The following is a 25,644-nucleotide window of genomic DNA, read 5'->3' on the forward strand; positions in this document are numbered from 1 at the left end:
CCGAGTTCGATTGTCTCCAGCGATTTAAAACTGGTGCTGGTCCTGGCTGTTTCTGGCAGCTATCCGGAAAGCTGCTTTCTAGGCTCTCTGTCAGTAAAGCTTTCTGATTGTAAGTTCTTATTCAGGGCTGATTTAATCACGTTTGCTTCTTCACATGTGCTTTGGGCTAGCAGCGTTCCCAGGTCCTTCCCATCCGAGTTCGATGTTTTACGTCCTCCTTAATGATCCAAGCACTTTGTATACGTGGGCAATACTGGTCAGATGCTGGGGGAAGCCAGGCAGCTTGTTGGTCTCAGCGGCTGTTAGGACTCTGGGGACCAGAGGGAGCAGCAGCTTCCTCCGGGCTCCGTCCCGAATTCCTGCGCGGCTTACGTCCCTTGCAAATCGCGGTCGTTAGTAACAGCTCCCCGAAAGGCACTGCAGCTGCCCGGAACACAAGAATACTTGGGTCTATTTTTATTAGAAAGAGTAAACAAATCTGCAAAAGAGGAGAAAAAGTGCAATCAGAACTTGGATTTCTCCTCATCCTCGCTTTCGTTTTCCCTCAAGGTATCTCCACGCAGTCGGGTTGGTAACTGGTAAACGGGACTGCCAGCACTGGCTCCAAGGCCCTTTCAGCCTTGTAACTGGCAGCTTTGGGATCGCTATCGTGTAGCCTTGTTTAGCTCACATCTCCTTACATGCGTTATTTTATATTTATCTAAGTTGAAACTCATCTGGCCACCCTTTGCAAGGACCTTGTGACCTTCCTTGCCAGTGGTGTGGCATTAACTATCCCAGAGAGCCCCGCATCCTTCACAGACGCGGTGTTTCTCCTCTTTGCTCGCTTTCCCACCGGGCAGCCGGGACCAAAACAGCCGCCAGTGGCTGGGGGGGCGAGAAGCGTGGTGCTGCCAGGCCCTGGGCGGCGAGAGCTGGCTCTGCCTTGGGACGGCAGATCTCTGGAGAACCTGCTGACCGGGAAAGGAGCCGATCCCGTGGCGGGTTTTGGTTTCCCCACTACTCTGCCCAGGCAGCCGAGCTGCCAAACCCCCCGTTGTTGTGCGATGAGGTGCCAGCCGCCTCTCCCCCAGCTCCAAGAGGAGTAGAAATTTATGGACAGCTCAGGATTTTATCAAGCACGGAGACTTTCACCGGCTAGCGTAAGGTTTTGCTTTCAGATAAAGGCGCTGTCCCAGCACCGGGAGCCGGTGGGGGGCCTGCAGCCCCCTCTGCCCCGCAGTAAGCAGGGCAGCCATGCGAGGGGCAGTGCCTCCGCCCCGCGGGGTGCGCCCGGCCCGGGGAGAGGTGGGGTGCGCCGAGCCTGGAAGCCTTGGGACGGGCTTTGAGGAAGCCGCTTGCTGCAGGAGCTGCAGGCTGCAGGTGTGTCGCACCCCCGGCCCTTCCCGGCTTCCATAAGCTGTCCGCGGAGCGACTGACAGTGCCGCTGAGAAGATGTGGGATGCAAATCAAACATTCGTGTGCAGGATAACTGTGCTGGTATTTGTTCCTTTGCGTTTCTACCAGGAACGGAGGTTACCAGGCAAGCTCTGCGCTCCTGCTCCAGCGTGTCTGACGAGCCAGGAGCCCCGACGCAGAAGTCAGGCCCTGCCCTGGCGCGGGGCTGTACCACCGCAGTCCGTTCTGTGAGCTGCCGTTAGTCCTTGTTCCACCTGAGCTGGAGCTCTTCCCGGCCATCCTGCTCCTCGGGCACAGGTCCTGCAGTGCTGCTGTCTAAATTGATGACGTGGAAAAGAGGGGCAAGGACTACGGCGTCAGGGCCAGCAGCGAGAGCCCCAGAGCGCACGGAGCACCTCAGCAGCAGGGCCAGCAGTGCCCCCCTGTCCGCCCCCCCCTGCCCACCGAACAGCCGCCTCGGATTCCTAGCGCCCGCCAACCGCGCCGGGCTGTGACCGTGACAGAGGAGCACAACTTGCGCCGTAACGGTGCGCAGAGGTGCTGCTGGTCATAAATCCAGGTCTGCGGGTATTGGCCTCCAGCCGAGAAGCGCTGTTCCTCCCAGCATGCGAAGGAAATCTCTTCACAAATGATGCACACCGCAAACACGGTGCGTGTCCCTGTGTGCGAGGTGCAACCCTGTTGCAAAGTGTTCCCGCCGTGCCCTGGCAGATGCAGAGTTTGAGCTTTGAAAAGCCTATTCTTTCCACCTCTTAGAGAAGATTGCAGTCTGCAGAGCAAAAGCATGCCCATCACAGTAAATAATAATTTAGGCGTTTTTTTCCCAGTGCACAGGGTTGAGTGTCACTTGGGAGCAAAGGCAGAGCGCCGGCACTACCCTGCCTGTGCCGGGCCGGCTCCTGGCTCAGCGCCTCGGCCCTGCTCCCTGTGCAGGAGTTGCCGCAGCCTCTGGCTGGGAGAGGCCGTGCTTCCCCTGTGCTGGTTTTGTCGCTCTAATTTTATCAGCTTTTTTAAAGCAAGTACCGTGCTCTGGGTACCAATTTTCCTGCGGTCGTTGTAAAGGTGCGCCAGTGCCGCAGGAAGCGATGCTGGGTGCTGGCGCAGCCAGCGCTGCCCGCTGCCGGCACCTGCTGCTGCGCCGAGCGCTCGGGACCGGTTCGAGCACTGAGGACCGGTTTAAGCGCTCAGGACGGGTTCGAGCACTGAGGACCGGTTCGAGCACTGAGGCCCGGTTTAAGCGCTCGGGACGGGTTCGAGCACTGAGGCCCGGTTTAAGCGCTCAGGACCGGTTCGAGCACTGAGGACCTGTTTAAGCGCTCAGGACCGGTTCGAGCACTGAGGACCGGTTTAAGCGCTCGGGACCGGTTTGAGCACTGAGGCCCGGTTTAAGCGCTCAGGACGGGTTCGAGCACTGAGGACCGGTTCGAGCACTGAGGCCCGGTTTAAGCGCTCAGCACCGGTTCGAGCACTGAGGCCCGGTTTAAGCGCTCAGGACCGGTTCGAGCACTGAGGCCCGGTTTAAGCGCTCAGGACCGGTTCGAGCACTGAGGCCCGGTTTAAGCGCTCAGGACCCGTTCGAGCACTGAGGCCTGGTTTAAGCGCTCAGGACGGGTTCGAGCACTGAGGCCCGGCTTAAGCGCTCGGGACCGGTTCGAGCACTGAGGACCGGTTTAAGCGCTCGGGACCGGTTCGAGCACTGAGGCCCGGTTTAAGCGCTCAGCACCGGTTTGAGCACTGAGGCCCGGTTTAAGCGCTCAGGACGGGTTCGAGCACTGAGGACCGGTTCGAGCACTGAGGCCCGGTTTAAGCGCTCGGGACGGGTTCGAGCACTGAGGCCCGGTTTAAGCGCTCAGGACCGGTTCGAGCACTGAGGACCGGTTTAAGCGCTCAGGACCGGTTCGAGCACTGAGGACCGGTTTAAGCGCTCGGGACCGGTTTGAGCACTGAGGCCCGGTTTAAGCGCTCAGGACGGGTTCGAGCACTGAGGACCGGTTCGAGCACTGAGGCCCGGTTTAAGCGCTCAGCACCGGTTCGAGCACTGAGGCCCGGTTTAAGCGCTCAGGACCGGTTCGAGCACTGAGGCCCGGTTTAAGCGCTCAGGACCGGTTCGAGCACTGAGGCCCGGTTTAAGCGCTCAGGACCGGTTCGAGCACTGAGGCCTGGTTTAAGCGCTCAGGACGGGTTCGAGCACTGAGGCCCGGCTTAAGCGCTCGGGACCGGTTCGAGCACTGAGGACCGGTTTAAGCGCTCGGGACCGGTTCGAGCACTGAGGCCCGGTTTAAGCGCTCAGGACCGGTTCGAGCACTGAGGACCGGTTTAAGCGCTCAGGACCCGTTCGAGCACTGAGGACCGGTTTAAACGCTCAGGACCGGTTCGAGCACTGAGGACCGGTTCGAGCACTGAGGCCCGGTTTAAGCGCTCAGGACCCGTTCGAGCACTGAGGCCCGGTTTAAGCGCTCAGGACCGGTTCCTAGCCCCTGTGGCCCCACGGGGCGTCCTGCCCTGCCTTCACCCCGGCACGCCGACCACCCTCACGCGTGTCTTCCAGTAAAACCTCAGGTGAACGCATGCCCCCGGTCGCACACGCAGGTACCCTGTGGGCGGCCGCCTGCGCCGATGCAGACTTAAGAGCGGGATCGCCGCGTTCAAACTGCGCGTCCGTGTGCCGTGCGATGGACGAGGGCCCTTTGCGGGCAGGGAGACCTCCAGCCCCGCAGCCTCAGGACTGTCCGCAGGAGAGGGGGCTCACCCGGGTGCCAGGGCGTGGGAGAGGAGAATGACTAGAGGGGTCTAATAGTAATAATGACTAATAAGGGGTCGGACGGTGGAAGAGGCACCCCAGCCGCCGCCGCCCCCCCCCGGCACCGCCTCCGCTGCCGTACGGCAGCGGAGGCGGTGCCGGGGGGGGGCGGCGGCGAAGGCGGTGGCAGGCGAGGGGCGGCGGCGGGGCGACTGAGGGAATGCGGGCGGCCGCCGCCAAGATGGCCGCCGCCGCTGGGGCTGCTGCCGGCCGGACGGCGCCTCATCGTGAGTCCGCGGGCGCCGTCCGCAAGCGGCGGGAACGGGGGAGCTGAGGCGGGGGGGGGGGTGCTGAGGGCTGCCGGCCTCGCCCGCGGGGGGCCAGCGCCGGGGCGGCGTTACACAACGCCGGCGCGGTGCCTTTGCGTAACGCCGGGGCCTCCGAGCCCCGCAGCCGGGCTGGAGCCGGCGGGGCTGCCGCGGGGGTGGCGTCGGTAAGGGCGCTGCGGGCACCCTGAAGCGGGTCGGGCTTCGTTACCGGCGCGGGGCCGTGGGGGTCGTTCCTCCGCACGGGCGGCGATCCTTGCGGTCCTCTCGTCTGGGAGAGTTTTGGCGTTTGCTGCTGCCGGGCTCGGCTTTTTATTGTTTGGTTCCCCCCGCCCGGAGTTGAATTTTAAGCGAGGCATTTCCCTTTGCACAAAGCGTTGGCGTGAAACTCATCCGCGTTTAACAGTTCGCCAGCTGCGTTGCCAAAATAAGGGCAGGTGGGGAGGAGGTGCGGGTCACAGCCAGCTGCAAGTCAATTTCCCAGTGCTCCCAGTGCTCCCAGTGCGCGGTGTAGCTCCCGGCCGCGCGCAGGTGCGCGCCGCAGGTTTTGCGGCGCGCGGTCGGTCTCGCGGGCCCCTTCGGCAGCAGCGCTTCGCCTCGCTCTTTGCCAATGGAGCGCGTTGCCCGCCGTAGCTTCGCGGACCTCCCGGGCTTTCCCTGCGGCCGCTGGAAGCGCGGGCGCGCGCCGGGGAGCGGTTTTGTCAGGCCTTGGCTCCGGAGGCTGATACGATAATGCCATTTCCAAAACTTATAAAAGAACGCTTTCGTCAATGCTCCGTCAAGCTGGAATCATCATCGTCGTTGCGCGTCCTGCGCGTTCTGTGTCATGTGCTTGATGGTGCAGATGGAAATGTGCCCAAACCTCGCCTTAAGTAAAGCAAATGCTTTCCAGTATTTATTTCCAGCACAGAAGGATCAATACAGCCATTGAAACTTCTCTTTTCCTTGTTCTGTGTAATTAACATACAGTGTCAGTGCTTCAAAAAGCAATAACCTAAGAACTGGAAGAAGAATATAAATATTTGAAAAGAGTCTTTCAGGCCTCAGCCATGCTTGAATTGAAGTTTGCGGCCTTTTATATCACTGCAGACCCAGGCATCCACAGCTACACCCTCTTAATCCCGAGTAAGAAGCTGGATTTGCAAGATGCTTTTCACTGTCGTTGATTTCGGCAGGTTTTGAGGGCGTTGGGCATCTGTTCAGGATGTTATTAGGGACCCGTGACCCGTAAGATGCTCTTCTCAGCGGGGGGATCGGCCGCTGCGGAGGGCTGTGCTATTGGGGCTCAACTGCTGCTGGAACTCCTGCAGTCTGGCCAGGGAAGCGTCGCATCAAACGATTGCTGGAGAGCTGGGGATGCAGAATTTAACAATTTTTTTCATCTTGGGCAATTCACACTATTGTTGCGCTAAAAAATATCATGTAATGACTATGAGCTCCTGAGGAAAACAAAGCGTGCTTTTGAAAAAGCAGGCTGTAACCAGCATGTGGGAAGACTTGACTTCTAAAGTATCCTGGGTTTTGGCTGATGCTGAAATCCAGGAATAATAGAAGTCGCCTGGCTGGGTAGCGAGAAAGAAGGCCGCCCGCGTCCCTGGGTAAATGGATTCTGAAATTGCTGCTCAGTGGACCCGACGCAGGGTCAAAGTAAGGAGCTGCGTGCTTACGGCTCGCAGGCGCTGGCCTGCGTTGCTGAAGTTTGCTGGGGACCCTAAATTAACAAATGTCTAACCTGTATTGTAGAGGTGGTGCAGAAATATTTTGCTTGTCTAGAGTTGGCCCAGGTATGTCTGTACCATTAGCAGTGACGTAGCTTGACATACTTAATTCCTTAGCGTGTCAGCCCTGCGTAGTTTCTCTTGTGTTGTCGCCCGTTATTTTGGACTTAGGATCTGAGCCTAAAGATTAGCGAGGTTTTTGTTTGGCTTTAGGTTACTGCCTGGTGTCTGAAAAGCTGTTAGTACACAAAGTGTTTAAAGAAAGGCAGAAGCTTGCAATTTCATAACTTTCTTTGATTCCAGGACCTGGAGCTTAAGGGAGAAAATGCCAAGCAGCGCGGTACTGCCAAGCGTGTTGATGTGGCTGTTGGGGGATTAGTGCCTATTTGGTGAAGAGGCCCCTCGGCCCGCTGCAAGGTTATCAGTGTGCTGTTATCTTTCTTCCAGTTGTCAAAAGCAGCAGTCACCTGAGGGTCCCGGTACGATGGAGAGGTCAGGCAACTGCCGCCGCAGTGACAGAAAGCACAAAACCTCAAATTCAGCCAGAAGTGCGGTAAGTTTGCAGCGAGGTCTGGGTGGGCGTGACCTGCTGTCGTTGCCCTCTGTCTCGCTCCGATATGGTATGCTGCTTTACTTGCATAACAAAGCTGGTTATGTAGTAAAACGTGGCAGTCGCAGGACTTGGTCTAGTTTTTTTGTGTGTGTGTAATTGCCTTTATCTGGCTGGCTGCATTCACCGAGCCTCGTGTATTCGCAGTTCTGCGGGGCAGGGATCGCCTGCCTTGTTCCCTGCAGAACGCAGGGAGGCAGCGGCCCACGGTAAGGCCTGAGGCAGCGCAGAAGCAACAGAAGAAGAAACAGTAGGATATTATTATTAAGTGAGGTTCTCGTTCCCGCTTCCTGGGTTTTATTCAGCAACCTCCTGACAGGCACTCCAGGAGGAAGGGAATGGAAACTGAGGTCCCAACCCATCGGGGCAGGCCTAGGCTCCTCTCAGTGCCCCTTTGTAAGACTTTGGCCTTAACAAGAGGAGGGCAAACTCCCTGTGCAGCCTTGGCTCCGCCTGCTCAGGAGGTGAGAGATCCTGGTCACTGGGCTCCCTTGGGCAGGGGCAACGATTCGGTGGGGAAATCCACCTCTTGGGTGAGAGTTGTGATCCGCAGCCACTTGTGTAAAAGCTGACACCGCCATGTGCTGCACTCTGCTGTGCTGGGAGGGACGTTATCCTTAGAACAGCGTGCTGGACCTGCACCTGGATAGAAAACCCATTGGGGGGAAAAAAACCCCCAACAACCCAAACAAAACCAACCCTGCACTTATTTTAGGTGTAGAATGGCTCTTTGCGGCTTTCGCTGCTTCGGGAGATGAGCTGTGTCTCCAAAGTAACGAAGACAGAGAGCCGTGTGGGTAGCTCGTCTGATTTCTGTGGGAGCTGCTGCTTGGTTTGGCTGGAATCTACAGCTGGCGTTCAGCTGAGGGAGGTCCTTAGACCCTGTTTTATAACCTCCCTTACAGCCTTCAGCTGCGAGATAATTGTCTCGGTGTATTTCCAGTTAAACTCTGTGTTGCAAAGTGATTACGTTTTTATAGAAAGTAAAGATCATGTAAATACTTGTTCTCTGCCTATTCATGCTTGTAGGTCATATTTTTACATAAGCAGGATGAGCTTCTAAATAGGATGCTGCTTTTGCAAAAGACAGATGCAGAAGGATGAGCTGATTGTTTTGTAATAATAATAATGATGATGATGATGATAAAGCAGTAGGTCGCTAGGATTTGAAATATTTCTTGCTTCCACAGGAAGCCTAAAACAGGAATCTTGATGTTAAACATGGGAGGTCCCGAACGGCTGGATGACGTGCATGATTTCTTACTTCGTCTCTTCCTGGACAGGGATCTAATGACGCTTCCAGCTCAAAAGTGAGAAACACTGTGCACTCCTGCGTTACAGTCAGTGTTGGGTGTTGCTGTCTTAGCTGTAGGCTCGGGCACTTAACTTCTGTGTATATCAGCATTTCTTAAGACTGTTTCATCTTGGGACCAGTCAGTGCAAGAAACGGTGTTATAATTCTCTGGAGATAGGCGTGCTCTATTCTGTTCTAACTGCAGATGGTGGTTTCCTCTCACCTGGGGGGTTTGGGAAGGGTGACGCAATGTAAGGTTAAACAAGCCGTGCAGCGCTGGTTGGCTGTAATTGGGGAGATTGCCATGGAAAACCCACTGCAGCGGAGAGATTTGGGGAAAGGGTGGTGATTTGGGTTATGATATTAATATGTGTGCCTTTTGAATGCTTTAGTAAATTAGCACCATTCATTGCCAAACGCCGCACACCGAAAATCCAGGAGCAGTACAGCAGGATTGGAGGTGGATCACCGATCAAGAAGTGGACGGCGGTGCAGGGAGAAGGCATGGTGAAACTGCTGGACAGCATGTCGCCTCGCACCGGTACTTCTTTTCTCTGCTGTGCTTGTTAAAAGTTTCTTTTGCTTCATGTGTCAAAAGTACACGCTTGTAAAGCAGCTTTTACTTCTCCATTTTTATTGTGAGTGTGAACAGTGTTCTCAGCCCTACTAGGAAATCATGACAAAGATACTGCAGAAGTTCTTCCTCGTTCAAAACTAAGCATATGCAAAAGCATGGGGTTCCCACACGTACAAATATATTTTTGTGCTGTGGTCACTTCTGTGGCTGCACTGGAGAACGGCTTTGATTTTGGAGAGTACTGTCGGTACTCGTTCAACCTGCAGTAGCACAGTGTGGCACCAAAAGCCGACAACCGAACATTTACCCACCTTCTCAGGCTGGATCCAGTACGTGCTGCGGTCCAGCTGCCGCTCTGTCTGTGCCCAAGGTAACTAGCTTAAAAGCTGCCCGGGGTAAGCCCACCCTTGGATGCTTTTGGCATGTTTCATCTTGCGTAACTTCAGCCATCAGGAAGTTGGGCATCTGGCCTAAACTGGTGGCCTCTGCTCCCCCTTTAACCGAGAGAGAGTAGGGCTTGGAGAGAAAGTGGTTTGGTTCATCCTAAGGTTGTTGTCAAAGATGGGGGGGTCACCCTCTAAAGGTACACTTACCTCTCCCCTTTGATTATGGGAAGAAGTCTGGATGACTATGATAGACAAAGTATCGTATTTTCGGATGGCTAAAGCCAGGTGACAGGAGTCTCCGTTGGTGTGTACGACTGCAAGGTGTCATACCTTGCCCTGTAAGCCCTACTTGAGCTTGAAGAAGTCTACACTGAAGACAAGTGGTTGAGCCTTAGGTGATAAGAAGGGGGGATGTATTTCATGTGAACAAATAAGGCAGGCATGGGAGAAGGGTGTGCAGTGTAGCATTCTCACTAGCATAAATGAGGTGGAGATTTGCGACCGTTGGCAGGGGCAGCGTAATCTCATGTAATGCTGTTATCTCTTATGGACAGGTAGAGTGGGAGAAGGACGCTCCTCTTAGGCTGCGCGTGTGTGCGCACGCGGAGTAAGAAACATCTGTCGATCTGGGGTTTCCTGGTTGTTCGTGTTCTGCACGCTGGTGCTATTGAGTTTCACAGCGGGGTGGGATCTCCTGCTGTAAAACGCAGAGCACCTTCTCATGGCTGCTCCTTGTAGCTAGCTGCAGGACGGTGTCGTTCTGCTGCCGCGCGCTCGCGGCAGCCAGCAGTTAGGGCTCAGAGAACGGTGCGGCGTTCCCTGCTCCTGCTGCTTCCTCCAAGTGCCCTTCCCTGTTGGGGGCCAGCTCGGCCAGGGTGCCGTGCAGGGACTGTCTGGTACAGAGCAGCTCTGAGGCCAGAGCTTAACGCTATAGAGCCTTTTGTATTTGCCTTTGTTATGCCAGCCTGAGCCTAAAGAATAGGTGGCTGCATGGCAGGGTGTTGGGAGTCTGACGGTTCTCCAAAGCCGCAGATGTCTTTTGTTCCTCTGAAATATCTGCAATTATTGCTTGGATGTATCCAGAGCTTTTGAAACTTTGTCTGAATCTGTAACTATTCATAATGGATACAAGAACTAACACCAATTAGGCCTGATTTCAGGATGGAAGAGGAGGTTGGTTGGAAGAAAAGACAAGGTTTTGTAGCTGAACGTTGCAGGGCTTGGTTGAGCGATAGTGGTGAGCCCCACCTGAGGACATGAGCAGGAGATAAGGCCTAACCGTTTGCCTTGGGTGGAAGTAGATACAGTCTTTGCCAGGTCTTCCTTGCTGGTAAGAAAACTTGAAGGGTGAATACAACTTCCCCGCCCTCTCTCTGGATTACGGAATCTCTCTGAACCTTGCTTCCTCACGGCAAGGAGCTGTGACTTGTATGGATTACCCTGTGCCAAGCCACCCGGTAGCACCAGTGTGATGGGAAACGGGTGCAGACGCTTCCGTGAATGTCCTTTTACTAAGGGCTTCCCTAACACGATTTATCGTGCAATTGCAACGGGCTAGGTGTGCGAACACAGACAACTGTGGTCGTTCGCATAATGTTAATTCGCCGTGATTCAGCCACGTTCAGTCTCTCTCCTGAAACCTTCAACCAAATTGATACGAGTCATTTTTCACCCAGGTTAAATGCATTCATGGTGGAATTTGCACCAGTTTAGCTAAACTGCTTTCAAATTGGTGGTTAGTTGGATTTGACTTCAGCTTGTATTGTTGCTCGGTTAGCGGCTGTGATGAACTAGAGGTCTGTTTCTCCTCTGCTGCTTGCTGAAGGCGATAGATCATTTGCTTACAGTACCTTTTACGCTACAGTTTCTTGCTATGTGACATTAAAACCATGGTGTTAATAAATGTGGGTGGCAGCACTAGAAATTAAACTTATGCATTCACGTAGCAGCTCAAGGGTGATGGCCATCTTCTGTGTCTTGCCTCTCATGGGACAGACAAAAAAAGACAGTGAACCACCACTGCTTTGACAAAAGCCAGGAGAAACAGTAACGTGAGGGTTGGTCTGTCTGAAATGACCTGTCTGGGGGTCGCCTTTGTTCTGATAAGGTGTTTCTCTGCATTGTGCTTTTTGTTCTGGCAGCAGCAGACTGCCTTTGTGAGTAGAAGGAATTAACGAGATCACCAAGCTGCCCGCTGAATTCCTCACCAATGTGTTCGCTACAGATAATACTGCTCATCCTGCCGCTGCAGTAGGAACACTAAACATTTTTAATAGGGAAACTGCTGGAGTACAAGAAGCCAAAGAGGAGAGCTCTCCGTTCTCCTCAGCTCAGCAGCTTTACAGCGCGTGGTGCTGCCAGCTGCCGTCTCCCTTCAGTTTCCGTCACCTTTGCTGACGTGGTGCTGGCGTGTCACGGAATCCCCCTCCATGTTTGGCAATACATGTTATTTGGTTCCTAGCTATTTTGTAATTCTTTGTGGCACCTGCTTCAGACTTGGGTAGAAAAGGGCTAGAGGTAGAAGATCGGTAAAAGGCTCTGGAAGGTGAGAAGTAATGCTCTTGGAAGGCTAGAACCAAATTTATTTCATTTGTTCAGCACGTAACGTGTCACTGATACCTTCATTTGGGTGATGTTTGATCCTTTTTTCCACAGATGCTACTCTCTAGCTTAATTCCAGCTGTGGTCCCCGCAAGTATAGTCAAAGCCTGAAGCCAACACTGCGCCGGGCTGTGGCATCCAGGGCAGCGGTGTTTTCAGCAGCAGTAGCCCCTGAAGGGTCAGGCTTGCACCAGGTTCCGAAGATAAAGCTTAGAAAGTTTATCTGCTTTTCTCAGCGTACCACTCCCGCTTGCTTTTGTTTGGTGACCGCTTTTTGTGAAGTCACGCCCGCCTGCGTGCAGTTCTTACACCTGATAAGTCCTTTAGAGACCTCCTTTTTTACCTATCAGTAGCTGCAGGTTTAAAAATTGAACGTGCTAACCATTGCTAACAATTGAATTGAGCGCTAACCGTTTCCTTAAGCGTTTTGAGTAACGTTGCAGCCCTACCGAGTGCTGTGTTGCTTCAGAATAGCTTGAAGCAGTTGGATGTGCTTCCAGGCTGAGCTGCGCGTTTCGGAATATCGCATGCTCACAGGTAGCGGTTTGGGAGCACCGAGCCCCCTTAATGAGTAGCTCGCAAGTTGTGGTAAGACTTCACACACAGGGCAAAGAAAAAACATGTTGCTTACTTGCTTCACTTTGACTTTTGGGGCGCAGAGTTTATAGTTGCTGTGTATTTGCAGTTGGTGAAGAGCTCATGTTAGGCAGTATCAATAACCACCTGTGAAAGTCCCTCCTGCGTAAATTAATCCATCTACTGATTTACTGACTTGCAGTATGCATTTGACACGGTACACTTCGGCAATGGGACTAATATAAAGTCGTAACTAAAGAGCCTCACCCACGTCATCTGGGAACAATATAATTTTAAAACGAAGCTTTATTGTTACAGGCAGCTGTCTGACAGTGAACAAGAGTTCTTCCCCCTGAATGAGTGGGGTTGGGTGGGCTCGGTAGTCTGTAAGAATAAATCACACAAACATGGTGATAGGAAAATCCATTTCTATTGTTGGGGTTTTTTTTTAGTGCTGGCACCAAATAGGCTAATGTCTTGCAATGGTAATTATGTTTTAAGAAGGCACATCTTGCTTTTTTGTTGTTTTTAACTATGACAGTTCTTAGTATTTCTTACAAGCTGTATTGTAGCTGAGATTCCCTTGTCAGCAGAATGAGAGCTCACAGGATGAGGGAGCCACATCGTTTCTTTAGATTGGCAGCTCTTCGTGGAAGGAGATGTCACTCTATTTTGTTGTTACAGTTAGAGTCAGAACTACTGGAAATAAATATGTATACAGACATGAAAATCTCTCCTTTGCTGCCTGTGATCCAGGACAAAACGTAATGCTGTGAGAGTACTGCAGGAAGTTTCCAAGTTGGCCATGTTTTTTCCCAGTATGTCCTTCCCCAGGTTAAACTCCTACTGTCTCTGCTCTAGTTAGTCAGACTTTCGTTTTTAATGCCATTTAAAAATGTTAATGAGGTTACCGGCTCCCGGGGCTCCTGAAGTCGGGTCATTATTTGCTACTGCTCCCAGCTGGGAGCTCTTGCCTCCTGCGGAGAGCTGGGGCTGACGAAACGTGTTTTCTGAATCCTGTATAAATGTATGGAGCGGAGACCAAGCACGGGACATCTGCTTCCTTCAGAAACCTGTTAAATGTTATTTCAGAGCTAGTGACCTGGAAACCCTGCAAAAGAAACTTTGCTTTTGTTCTCCTAAGAACCTCTGTCCTCTACTTGAAAAAAAAGGCAACACAAAAACAAAGGAAGAAACCTGCCCTCCCTCACTCCCCCTAAGCAAACTGTACTCCCCAAACCTTGAAGGCAACACCCAAAAGATGAGAGATGAAAAATGGAAGAACCTAAAATGTTGTCCTTGGAGAGAATAATACTGCCTCCAAAATAAAGTGTTTAAAGGCATGAAGATTTCCAGAAACCAGCATGAAAGAACACGTGTCCCTTATTCAGTACCACCGATCTCCTGCCCCAAACAACAGTCCCGGTCGTTGGGGGTTTATGGGCAAAGGGAGCAGGCGTACCAGGGTGGGGGAAGGCATCTTCTCCCGTGAGGATGGGGACCAGAGCAGTTGCATCAAACGATGGTTCCACCTTGTCTTGGTTTTAGCTTTGTTTTTTAATATGGTTAACTGGAGGCAAGGAAGTGGAAGGAAGTGAAATAGAATTCCGTCTGCATAAAACGATGAAGGAGAAGATTGAGTAGGTGAGGGAAATGCAAGCGAGCCAGGTCTTTGCTGACGCTGAAATAGGAGTTGGAGGGCAAGGAGGGCGCGGGCAGCAAGGGGTCGGTACCTGCGAGTTCTGCCTGAACGCCCCTGCGGCGCTGGGACCGAGGGCCTGATCCAGCAAAGGCGTATGAATCCCTCGTGCACTGAAGGCATCCTGTTTTGATGACTTCTCTGGTGGCACCTGGAGCAAGAAAGGGATAAAATGGTCTGATTTTCTTGCAATGCCTTGTAGGCAGCTAATGTCTGCAAGGTGCAGGGCCTTTTCCTGTTTGAAGCTGATCCCTGTGGAGCACAATATCTCAGGGCTGGCACACAAAATTGCAGCCCAATTATGTTTGAAAGTTTAGGTAAATAAAATTTCCTGCAACGTGTGAACCGCTTAAGCAATGCGTTTGCTTTTGTACGGCAGAATGAAGAAGGCCTTGTCTTTCCTAAGGTTTTGGCATTTTAATTACATTGGTGTATTTAAAACATCTGACTTCTGATTTCAGTAAGGGAGTTGAGCTGAGCTGTTAGGAAGCCCATAGCACGTCTGTAGCTGTGGTCTGTGTTAGGGCATAGTAGTGTTCATTTAGCACCTTGTAGCGACACTTTTTTACCAAGACATCCCTTAAATCAGACCTTGCCCAGTAAAACGTCAGAGCTCTGTACAGTCTGGAAGCCATGCCTCTGCTAACTAAGGAAAAGCAGAAGTGATGCTTCCTGCAGAAGCAAGCAGTAGTATAAATCACTTAAATTCTAGTAACAGCACAGTGAGTTACCAGAAAAATACTTGGCCGAAGAAAGATGTGTTTATATGGCAGTGGTTTAGAAAAGTAGCCAGAAAATTATCGACAAGTTTATTTCAACACTTTCAGTCTGTCTGGTTCTGTCCTTTGTACTTACTAATGACATGTTATTGAGAGGTCTTGGGGTTTTCTGCAATTTCTTTCCCTGTGCTTTGGCTGGCAGCGCCTCACAAATACTACATTGGCTTCCGGTACGTCCATCCTCTGACAGAAGAAGCAATTGAAGAGATGGAGAAAGACGGCATCGAAAGGGCTATCGCTTTCACGCAGTACCCCCAGTACAGCTGTTCTACCACAGGTGAGCGTCCGTGCAGGGGCAGGGCACCGAGGCGAACGTCGGCACGTGTCTGCGAGCCTTGAGGGAGCGCGCGGAGCGTCGGCGCAAGCTGTCCCGTCTGCCTCTGAGCGCCCCTTCCTCTTGGCTTCAGTGCCAACTCAAGGTCCTCTGTATTTCCTATCATTCCGAATTTTAGGTAGGAACTTCTTAATTCAGGATAGCTTTATGTTACCATTGCTGTTGTGAGATAACATAAACTGAAGGCTCAGGAACACAACTGAGTAAGTTTTCATCATGGAAACTAGAGCAATAATTGTTCTTCAGTTAAGGAATGGTTTAGCAAATTGTTCTTGACTGGTACGTTGTATGAACTTTGATATAATTGTTCCCATTTGAGGCTATCAGTTCTGATTTGCAGTTGCATTTTAAATATGTAGCATTTTAAAATATTATAATACCTTGCTACAAAACTGTTTTCAGCTGACAAGTTGCTGATGCCTTCGCTGAACTTACGTTCTTAATTCTCTGCATTTCAGGAAGCAGTTTAAATGCCATTTATCGCTACTATAATAAAAAAGGGGAGAAGCCAAAGATGAAGTGGAGTATAATTGACCGGTGGCCCACACATCCCCTCCTTATTCAGGTATGGATTTGTATGAGAGCCTTTGAAAGGAGAGGTGTGAACTGCGCAGGTCTGATACGTTATCAAACTGGCCTTCCCTGGGGTTTTCTTAGATTGGTTGATGTAGGAGAAACTTGGTATCTTCGCATTGCCAGCTGACTTTAAAACAACAAAGAAGTAAGTAAATACAGATGTTTATTGAGGTTCCTTTTTAGAAATATTTGCTACCAGTAAAAGCACAGTTTAATGTTAAGCAACAGAAACATTCTGAGGAAGCACTTCACTTAGATCAAGTCTTAGCTTCTAACAAAGCTTACAAGATTTTTAGCTATAGACTGTACTAAAAGATGAACTTATTTGCTGATTTAGGCTGCGTTTATGTGTTTTCTTTAAAAAAAAAAACAACTTAAGAAGAATAAAAGGAACACTTCAATTTGAGGGTACGTTTTAGTTCTGGCAATGAAATGTGTCTTGTCTGCTCTGTATGAAATTACAGGAGAAGGGTGGTGATTTCATGCCGGATGTTTTGGCGTGATAATGTGTGAAAGTGACCACGTCGCACCTCTTGTTTTAAAAGCATAGAGATATTATCAGACCAGCCTTGGCTGGAAGGGACCTCTAGAGGTCATTCGTCCAAATTCCTGCTCAGAGCAGGTCTGTGGCCGACACAGATACAGATCGTGTCGGTTTGCCAGGGTCTCATCTGGCAGCAAAGGGGTAATTCTAGGCACGGCACTGGCTGTGGCAGGAGCAGTTAAGGGAAACCTTCTTGCTCCTTCCTTTTCAGAGAAAATGGCATTTTTATCTTTGTCGGGGACCTTCTCCTCTAGTTCGGGTTTGGCAATTTTTGTGGTGTGTGGAACGGGTGATAAAAACGACTGAAGGAGGGCGCGGTGGAGCTGCCCGCACTGTGTGATGTGCCCTGCCAGGCTGCCTGAGCGCGATGCTGTCCTGGGACGTGCGCTGTCATTATGCACTCCCCCTGCCTTCAGTATGTGTTCTCCTTGCCTTCAGTGAAACACCTCAGCAGACTTCAGGAACCTTTCATATCTTCAGGGAACCTGCAAAACGGTTTCTATTAGACAGAGTACATACAACCCCTCCTTTTTTTTTTTTTTTAATAAGCCCACCAATGTGCCTTTCCTTAGGCCTGGGTAGGCTGTAATTGAAAGGGCTGGCTCAGCTGCTGGTTAGAAAGTTGAAATGGAAATAAATTTTTTTTAATGTTTCTGATCTGTTGTTCACCGCAAAACACTTAAGAGAGAAGCCCCTGCAGGCAGAGTTATCTCCTGCTCCTGCAGCACCATATCCCAGCGGTGACGGCAGCTGCTTTTCTCCGTGCGCTCCCTCAGCCTAGCTGTGTGTATGCAGCGCTGCGGCTCTCAGCTCAAGCGCTGGCGGAGGGAGTGAGGGGTCAGAGGTGTTGCCCTGCTTTTTTGTGTAGCACTAAGAGCGTTTCAGGTGTCGATGGACAGAGGCGGCCATCTCTCCCATGGTCTCTGCCGTCAGCTGAGCTCAAGGTGGAGGACTCTGGATGCAGCTGAACACAGTTATCTCAGGCTTGCCTCAGCAGTGCATTAGGGGACACCTTTCGCAGAGCAGGCTCTTCTCCGATGCCCTGCGAATGGACTCTAATTTAGTCCAAGTGTAATGGGGCTGCTGAGAGAGAGCGGTTGTGCCCATTCACCATTCCTCTCCCCCCTGCCCCAGCAGCTGCACGCTTGTGCCCTCCGCGGCCAGGGAACTGCTCGTCAGGGGCGGCAGAGGGGAGCTGGGTTGGACTGGTCAGAGTCTTTCAGTTTGTTACCAGCACCTTAAAACCACTGGGATGATCAAAAGTTCACAGGGGCCTTTGGTGTGTTGGGACTGGGCAGCGTGTGAGACTGTATACGGGACGGTATGTAATACGTGCTGTCCCTTGCTATTGCCCCACGCATACCAGAGGGAATTTTGAAGTTCTTAAGGCAACCTGGAACATGGAAACTGCCTGTCTTGGGTCGTGGGAGATCACATAATGCCTCTCAGCGTTTCTGATTCAGGTCTTTGCTTTTTTTTCTGAACAGTGCTTCACCGATCACATACAGAAGGAACTGAACCTGTTTCCACCTGACAAAAGGAAAGATGTCATCATCCTCTTCTCGGCTCACTCGCTGCCCATGTCTGTGAGTTACGTCAGGTCGTTTCTGTCACTGTTAGACCAGAGTCACGCTGGCTGGGCCGAATGGAAGGGGACGCGGCTCACACAGCCGTGGGTAGGGCCACAGTTGTGGAAGTGCCAGGCAAATCTGAAAGAGAAATATGAAGGCGAGTTAGCGAGTTGCAGCTGGAAGCCTGATGCAGAGCTGAAGGCGAGGCACGTGAGCTGTGGTTACTCTCCTGCACGCTTACGCAGATCTGCGCTGTTGGCCACCATAGAAGATGGGGCGCTGGGTTAGGTCAGACGCGGTACAGCTGCTTTCATGGCCTCACGAACTTGCCAGCTCAAACCCGGATGGTAATGGAGGGGAAAATTTGGTTATTTTCTCACCTCTAGAAAGCAGTAACAATACTTTCCCTGAAGGAATGAAAGTAAAATCTTTGCAAGGTTGCAACAAATGACTTGATCCTCTGTCAGCAACCAGCAACTGCAGTGAAATGGCTCACGGATCATTTTTCAAAAATGCAGTGCTGTTACCAAAATGTAAGCGTATCTGTATACGATGACAGAAGAACTTTTTATCGTGCGAAGGAGGAGGAATACATGGTCTCATAAAGCAGCTTCATCATAGGTTTTGCTGGGCAAGAACGCAGTTTTTGCTCCCTGTTTCGGATGAGCCAGGCACTTGGTACGGCCCGTCCCGGGCACAGCCGCGTCACGCGCAGCGTGCTCGCCTTTCCCAGCCTTGGGGTGGTCTTTGGCCAAACACGTTCACTGGAGGAAAAAGGTCTGGTGTTTTTGTGTTGAAGGTGGTGAACCGTGGTGATCCGTATCCTCAAGAAGTGGGAGCTACAGTCCATAGAGTCATGGAGAAGCTGAACTACTCCAACCCTTACAGGCTTGTGTGGCAGTCCAAGGTATGTGCTCAGGGAGGCTGTAAAGCCACCTGCCACTGTAAAGCTCTTCAGGTGATGGAGTTTATGATCTTCCAGCTTAAGAAGATCAGAACCTCAGTGCCTTTTCCCCATTTTCAGCAAGTATTTCTGCTAGAACAGAATCCCCATCTTTTGCTCACATTCAGTCTTCCCAGATACTCTACCCACAGCTTCTCGCCTTTTTTGTATATTGTGTCATTTTAAAGTAGATTTTTGATGTGTCTGTTAGAAAACCTGTGATCTCATACCATCTAGTTTGGCATTTGTCTGTCAGAAGGAAGAATCAGGCACTCACTGGATTTTTGAGGTGTTGCTTTTTGAGGATCTCTGAGCGATGTTTCTGAAGTAATTACTGTGATTTAGGCATTCTTAATAATAATATGAGCCTAATCCAAACAGGCTTCATTACTCTTGACAAAGACTGCTTGCATTACTTTGTCCTTATTATTACTACTGCAAATAGCAAGGAACATAAGTTTTACCAGAATTACGTAGTACAAGTAACCTTATGTCTCAAGGGGATTACACCTATCATGCCATTTTTGTCTTGTTCTTAAAGTTGCATATTATGGTACATCAGCACTGAATACTTCAGGGATAGTAAAGGGGTAAGGACAGTTTGCTACAGAACGGTAACTTCTTTAAAAGGCAGGTAAACCCCGTGCAGTAGTGGTCAGGGTTTTATTGAACTGAAAACAGCGCACCTTTATATAAATTTTCATTTGTTTTAATGAGAGTCTCATTTAGGCGAGCCCAGGTTCTGTTTCTTCGGGATTTAAATGACAGGACATTATGTCTTAATAAAAAAATTAATGGAGAAGGTGAGAGGCACTATCAAAAAAAGGTAAAGACAAATAACTGGCTCCATCTTAAGCATAATCTGGTCTGTGTTGTCCTGCTTGGGAAAACGTGGGTGTTCTTTGTAAGAATGATTGAATGAGGGGAGGGTTTTCTTTATTTCCCTCCCTGTTTTCTTACAGGTTGGACCAATGCCTTGGCTTGGTCCGCAGACAGATGAGGCCATTAAAGGACTGTGCCAAAGAGGAAAGAAGAACATGTTGTTGGTCCCGATAGCGTTTACAAGTGACCACATTGAAACACTTTATGAACTGGATATTGAGTATGCCCAAGTTTTAGCCAATGAGGTGAATGTTTTATAGTTTTTATAACTGTTTGGATAGTGGTGCTCTGAAATTACTTCTCCTGTTTTGAAATTTGCTTTGTAGTTGCTTCTTGCAATACGATTTAGAGCAAATTTTATTTCTCTATAAACTGAAAATTAATCTGAACTGGCTTAACTCAAATTAATTTTTAGCAACACAAAACAGGTGGGAATTTGTCTTTCTGGATTTAACTCTTTAAGCCACTGCTGTCCTTACTAAAAAAGAATCATCAAGTTTTGGCAGCAAAGTGAAATTTTGCATCGTAGCTATTTTTGCTGTATTGAAAAACATGGTACTGCATTTAATTCCATAATTTTGGGGCAACTTCTGAATGAAGTAGAAAGGGAGATATTGAAGGCTAACTAGTGAAGGATCTAGCAGACTTAACTTTTTTCCTCCTTGTTTTTGATTCAGTGCGGAGTTGAAAATATCAGAAGAGCAGAGTCTCTTAATGGAAATCCACTGTTCTCCAAGGTATCTTCTTTGTTGCAATAGTTGTAAAAGTTTGCAGTTGTGTATTTCCTGCTGAATTATGGATGTCTCCTTGTAGTTCTAAAGTATTTGGAGTTTGAGGGGAAAAATGGAAACCCCTGTACTTAATCTGTATACCACAAAGTGTTTTCTTTTACCACACTTTGTTTTGTTTTTTTTTAAAAAAAAAGAAGTTCAGAAGTTTGGTTTGACAAAAAAGAAAAACAGTTTTGTATTCATTTGTAGCAATCTTTTAATGAAATATTTCTCTTAAGATATTATAGCAATGCAGTTTTAGAGCAGGATTTTCCCCTGAAGTAAAGGAGGGTAGTGCTTAAAGCGTGTAGTCTGATGGACACGCAGTTTGGCAATCGCTAGTCAGTGTGACACGTGTTAAAGCATTTTTTAATTTTATGCAGATAGGTTTGCTCACTTCTGATTTTTAATTAACTGTCTTTCAGGCTCTGGCCGACTTGGTCTGTTCGCATATCCAGGCGAATGAAATCTGCTCTCGGCAGTTAACCCTCTGCTGTCCGCTCTGTGTAAATCCCGTCTGCAGGGAGACAAAAGCCTTCTTCACCAACCAGCAGCTGTGACGGGCGGCCTGGGAGGGCACCGCCGCGTCGTGCAGGGAAATGGCCCTGGCGAAGCAGCGCGAAGGAGAGAAACCACTTGACGAAACTCTCCGCTGTTACATGCTCACGGGCTGGTAGCCTGTGATGTTAACCTCATGCAACAGTGAGGAGAACTTGACTCTTTTGTTTTATTTTTTCTTATGTTTTCTTTGTTTGAGAAGAGTTTGTAGAAAGTAGGGAAATAAGGGCGTTTATCCTGTGAGATGTGAAAAGATCTTGTTTCATCTGATTCTGATTGGAATTAGCATGAGCCCATAAGTATGCACTAAAAAACTCAAAAAGCTTTTCTACAAATTAGCTTCTATTTCCTATGCAGGGATTTATTTGTATGCAATTTTGTCATGAGTGCATTAATTTCAGCTTTCCAGGTCAAGCATACAATTATTTGTTTTGTTTCTGCTTAAGGTACAGTATAACCAGCATAGTCACCGATCGTCTCTTCTGAGAGTGACTTCTCAGATGGCTTTGAAGATTGAGTGACTTCTAATGCTTTTTAAATAATGCGTATACTTTTTTAGAACCTAAAGATAAGGCTTTGTTTTGGTTTGGTTTTTTTCTCCTGCCAGAAGCTTCTGGTGAAAGCTTAGCTGGGATAGTAGGACGCACAAGATTTGTTTACGTTTTCTAGAAAAAACACCCTCGTTATCTGCAGGAAAGCCTCTGCATTTGAAGAGCATAAAATGAAAGGAATAAGCCTGCTTGGGTGACGCTGGAGAACGTGCTCAATTGAAACGAACTGCGCGTGTTTCCAGTCTAGCCGCTATCAGCGGCCTGTATGGAAACGTGTGGGTTCCTCTTTTAAGCAAAATGGCTTTTAAAAATTATTATTAAAAAGGGCTTTCTCTGTTTGGTTAAGTAAATTTAGGACGTCAGGCTTGCTCTCCAGAAGGTTTATAGATCTGCTCTGTGCTTTCTACTGTGCCACAGTGCTGTGGTTTTTGTGGGATACCTATGGGGTTCCATAGGTACAATTGATCTCGCTGAATTGATGTTGTTATTTAAAAGGGAGCGGGTAGGTCAGGAGTGATGCACGTTGCAGATGCCGGAGAGCAGGCAGCCCCGCGGGCTGGCAGCTGTGTGCTTGTGCGTACCTTTGCCAAAAGCCGAGTTTTGTCTGTTAGATTTGTGACGTTGATCGTGGGCTGGGAGTAGGCCCTCGTCACCCAGCTGAACTTCTTGCTTGTTTTGGCAGGCGTTTGGGTGCATCAGGACTGCTGAATCCACTCCTAAGCAGTGGCAGTTTTTGAGAGTGAAGAACCTTTTTAGGGCAGTGTTCCCTCACTGTCAGCACCGGGGCCGGTGTCCAGGTTAGACTTGGGATAGGAGGGGGCTTTTCTGAAAGGCTGGTCACCACGCAGCATGCCTGAGCTTGGCACTTGGAGTAGTTCAGGGCAGAAGTACCGCAGCACCTCAGTCCGTGTCCTCTCGCACAGGGACCTCTCCTCCGGGGCGGGCCAAAGGGGGAGCAAAGCTGTGACCGTGTTCTGTGGCACTGAGCCATACGTGTAGTAGTCTAGCTGTCAGCTTCATGGGTATAAATGTTTACTTGACGTCATTAGCACTGAAATGCCACAAATGTGGCGATGCAGGTTGTTTTCCATAAATTGATGATTCAGCTCATCGTGATGTTTGAGAAGCAGATGCCATGCTGCTCAGACAGTTTTATTTGCTTATGTAATTAGGAGGCATGAACAGTTTGGACCGCTGATCTTTCAAGGATAGGGTTGTTTCAAAAGAAAATAGGCGTCTTGGTATAACAGGGGTTTATCTTCTGGTTTATGTTGAAAGAATTACACATGGAATACTAAAGAAATGAATGGATGCTGTGTCGGTCAGCCAGCGGGCCGAGTACTGCCATGGAGCGATGTAAACCCTACTGTACAGCCTCGCTAGGGCCTGTGGCCTCATACGTCTTGAGAGTCGATTGACGTCTCTCCACTGCCATACTGCAGCTTCCGAGTGTGATTATGGTGGGACAGAGTTAAATTCCTTCGGTGCCAGAGCCTCCGACGTTACTGCTGCCCCTCGTTGCTTTAGCAGAAAGAAGTCTTCCGTGACCCTTCGTGCCTGCGCCTGTTTCAGTGGCGGGGGCCAGGAGCCGGGGCTTCTGTTCTGCCTTTCTCGCTCCGTTCTTGGTCTCTGCTCGCTGCCTCGGCAGGAGAAAGGAACGCAAAGCCGATTCCTGCCCTTGCTCAGGTGGAGTAGGTAGGGTTATCGCATGTGTACGGAAGGGTGAAATTCTCGTGGAAAAGCTTTGAATCGACGTCAAAAGAACAAAAATGTCTGCAATGTGTCTGGGAAGGGAACGCTGGCCTTACGTCTCTCGTTGGACAAAGAACTGTCTCTGTTCCCATTTCTCTGCTTGACGCTTATGGGTCAGTGGAAAATCTGTTTTGTAAAATCTTCCTGCTCGTACCTCTGTCCTACCAGCTGAAGGGTGGACTGACCTCCAAATCCAGGTTGTGGCCAGCACATTTAGAAGTGTGGCTGATGCTGGAAAGTGAAGGTTAACTTCATACGAACATTGTGATACTATAAATATAGATTGGCTTTTTATTTCCATACTGGAAAGAGTACTGAAAATATTAGCCGGCACTAATTACGAGGCATTATGTTTGTCCCCAGTAATAAAAGGTATTTAAAATTCACTTTTTAGTATGCTAACCACAAGTGAGATAATTACTAAGCCTATTGCTGCTATTAGACCATAATGTACAAAACACTTAATTTTCTAGCTTTTAGCAGATGGATCTTGTCTCATAGAGTTGGTGGGGTGGTTCATTTTGCTGAACAGATCACGTAATATCACTCTGTCCTATTTAACACACATTATTTTGTCTTAGCACAGCATCAAAAGCCTGTTGGAAAACTACCTGAGCAAGTTAGCTAGCAGCTCTGCTAAATATTTTTAATAGAAATCAAGATAACAGTGAGACTAATAACAGTGGGAATTCTGCTGCCATTGAGATCGTCTAATCCTGGTTTTTCTGTTTGGGAGCATTTCTGACTATGCTAACTAACAGTGGAATTCATTTGACCTTACTTTAGATGCTTCCGATCTACGTGCTGACATCTGAGCTGGTCTTGCAGGTACTATTTATGGTCAAAAGATGGTTGTAATACGCGTTTCTGAGAAATTACTCATCTCTCAAAGTAGATGTCCACACCGGGTTGGATGAGTTCCACTCTGTAGCTGCCTCTGTCCGTGAAGGGAGCGTGGTGCAGTAACTCGGCGGTAGTTAGCTGCGTTGCGTATGTCTAACGTGAGATGAATCCCATCCGTTCATGTGCCTTCTTTTTCAGCACTCTGCCAGTGATGTGTAGCCGCTGCATTTGGGAGATTGCAGTCTTAATCCTACAGTTATGCATTCAGTTTGCCCCTCTGGCAGACTTTAAACATTTGGTGCTATTAACTCAGGACGCAGTCTCGTCAGGTCCCGAGCATTTTCTGCTCTGGTTGAATTGATTTGAGCATATGGAGGTGTCAGCATCTGGAGACTCTAGTCCTCAGACAACAATCTAGTTTGATTTTTTCATTATCAGTTACACTCCTTTTGCAGTACTTTGTTTCATTTGCAAGTGTTTATCATTTACATGTGCCCTGACAAAAAGCAACCAGTTGCAAGTGAGCTTGAGGGATGTGTTGAGGCAGCGTTGTATCCCCAGATTTCGCTGGTTCGAGCCGAGTCCTCAGGCTGGCCTCGAGCCGCGGGGCCCTCGGGGACCGCGCGCGTCGCTGTCCCCGTGCCCAGGCTGCTCGGTCGCGCTCCCGCTCGCGCCGGCGGCGGCGGCGGCACAGCCGGGGCTGCCCTGACAGCGGGAGTGAGGGCGGGGGGTGCAGTCTGCACACCAGCACTCCCAGCGCCGCGGAGCTCTGGCCTGAGGATATCGATTGAGAGAGGAGTTCGGAAACAGCCCTTGCTGTCCTGAGGAAAGAAGTGGGAAGTAAAGGTGTTTGCGAATGGAATGATTTGAAGAATTTGCTCATGATTAGACTGTTCTCCTGATTTAACTCGCTGCAATTTTGCTTTTTTCTTTTTTTGTTGAGTTGAAGTTTTTTTTCTTTTGGAGTTTATAAAATGTCCCTTATTACTGGCTGCATTTTAGAAAAGGTGATAGCTTCCGAAAGTGGTGCTGCAATATTAAGAGGTGTGTGGGTAGCGTCTGTGAGCTAACCTGCTCCTTCTGGGGAGGAGGGTGTTACAGCCGAGTTCAGTGGGGCCGGGGTTTTCCTAGGAATATCTGCAAGCTCACTTTATTTTCCCTTTCTGCCACACCCAGAGAGTTGGAAATCAATATGAAGTGTAAGATGCAAGAGAGAGAGAAGTTGCTTTTATTTTTTAATGCCAGATGTGTACAAATACTTGCTTTTAGTCCAACATATGTATTTCAGATTGCACGAGGACTTCCATTTAATGTAACACAAAAAAATTTGTATAATCTTACTGTGTATCATTTGCCATAAAGATGGAATTTCAATTAAATTTTTTGGAAGAACTGACTGAGCTGTGTGTCTTTAGTAAGAGCCCTTTATGATGGTATTTGACGTCCTTTCTGTTCCTTTCCTTTTCTGTGCATCAGAAAGCAAAAGCATTTGGGCACGTACGGGGCAGCGTCTTGATTCGGATCAGCAGTGAACTGTGAGGCGGTGATTCCCCCGTGACAGAGCTGGTTCGCTTTGTGCACGAGAGGGTCGCACTCGGACGCCTCTGGAAGGGAGC

The 25,644-nt window shown here is 49.5% G+C and overlaps 1 protein-coding gene across 2 annotated transcripts; it reads left to right on the plus strand.

Annotated features, from left to right (window-relative positions):
• The first annotated feature begins 4,315 nt into the window (after window positions 1-4,315).
• Window positions 4,316-25,424, plus strand: FECH (ferrochelatase). Of its 2 annotated transcripts, none has more exons than XM_082335906.1 (11): window positions 4,316-4,425; window positions 6,630-6,735; window positions 7,983-8,102; window positions 8,479-8,627; window positions 14,847-14,981; window positions 15,497-15,603; window positions 17,646-17,744; window positions 18,529-18,636; window positions 19,635-19,799; window positions 20,232-20,291; window positions 20,750-25,424. In XM_082335906.1, exons 1-11 carry the CDS (start codon window positions 4,359-4,361, stop codon window positions 20,882-20,884), a joined length of 1,251 nt encoding a protein of 416 aa, XP_082192032.1. In that variant the 5' UTR covers window positions 4,316-4,358; the 3' UTR covers window positions 20,885-25,424. The 2 variants fall into 2 exon arrangements, with proteins under 2 accessions (XP_082192032.1, XP_082192033.1); XM_082335907.1 differs by lacking the exon at window positions 4,316-4,425 and adding an exon at window positions 4,617-4,631.
• Window positions 25,425-25,644: the final 220 nt, after the last annotated feature.

This window comes from Platalea leucorodia (genome assembly GCF_965183815.1).
Source record: "Platalea leucorodia genome assembly, chromosome: Z".
Taxonomy (NCBI): Eukaryota; Metazoa; Chordata; class Aves; order Pelecaniformes; family Threskiornithidae; genus Platalea; species Platalea leucorodia.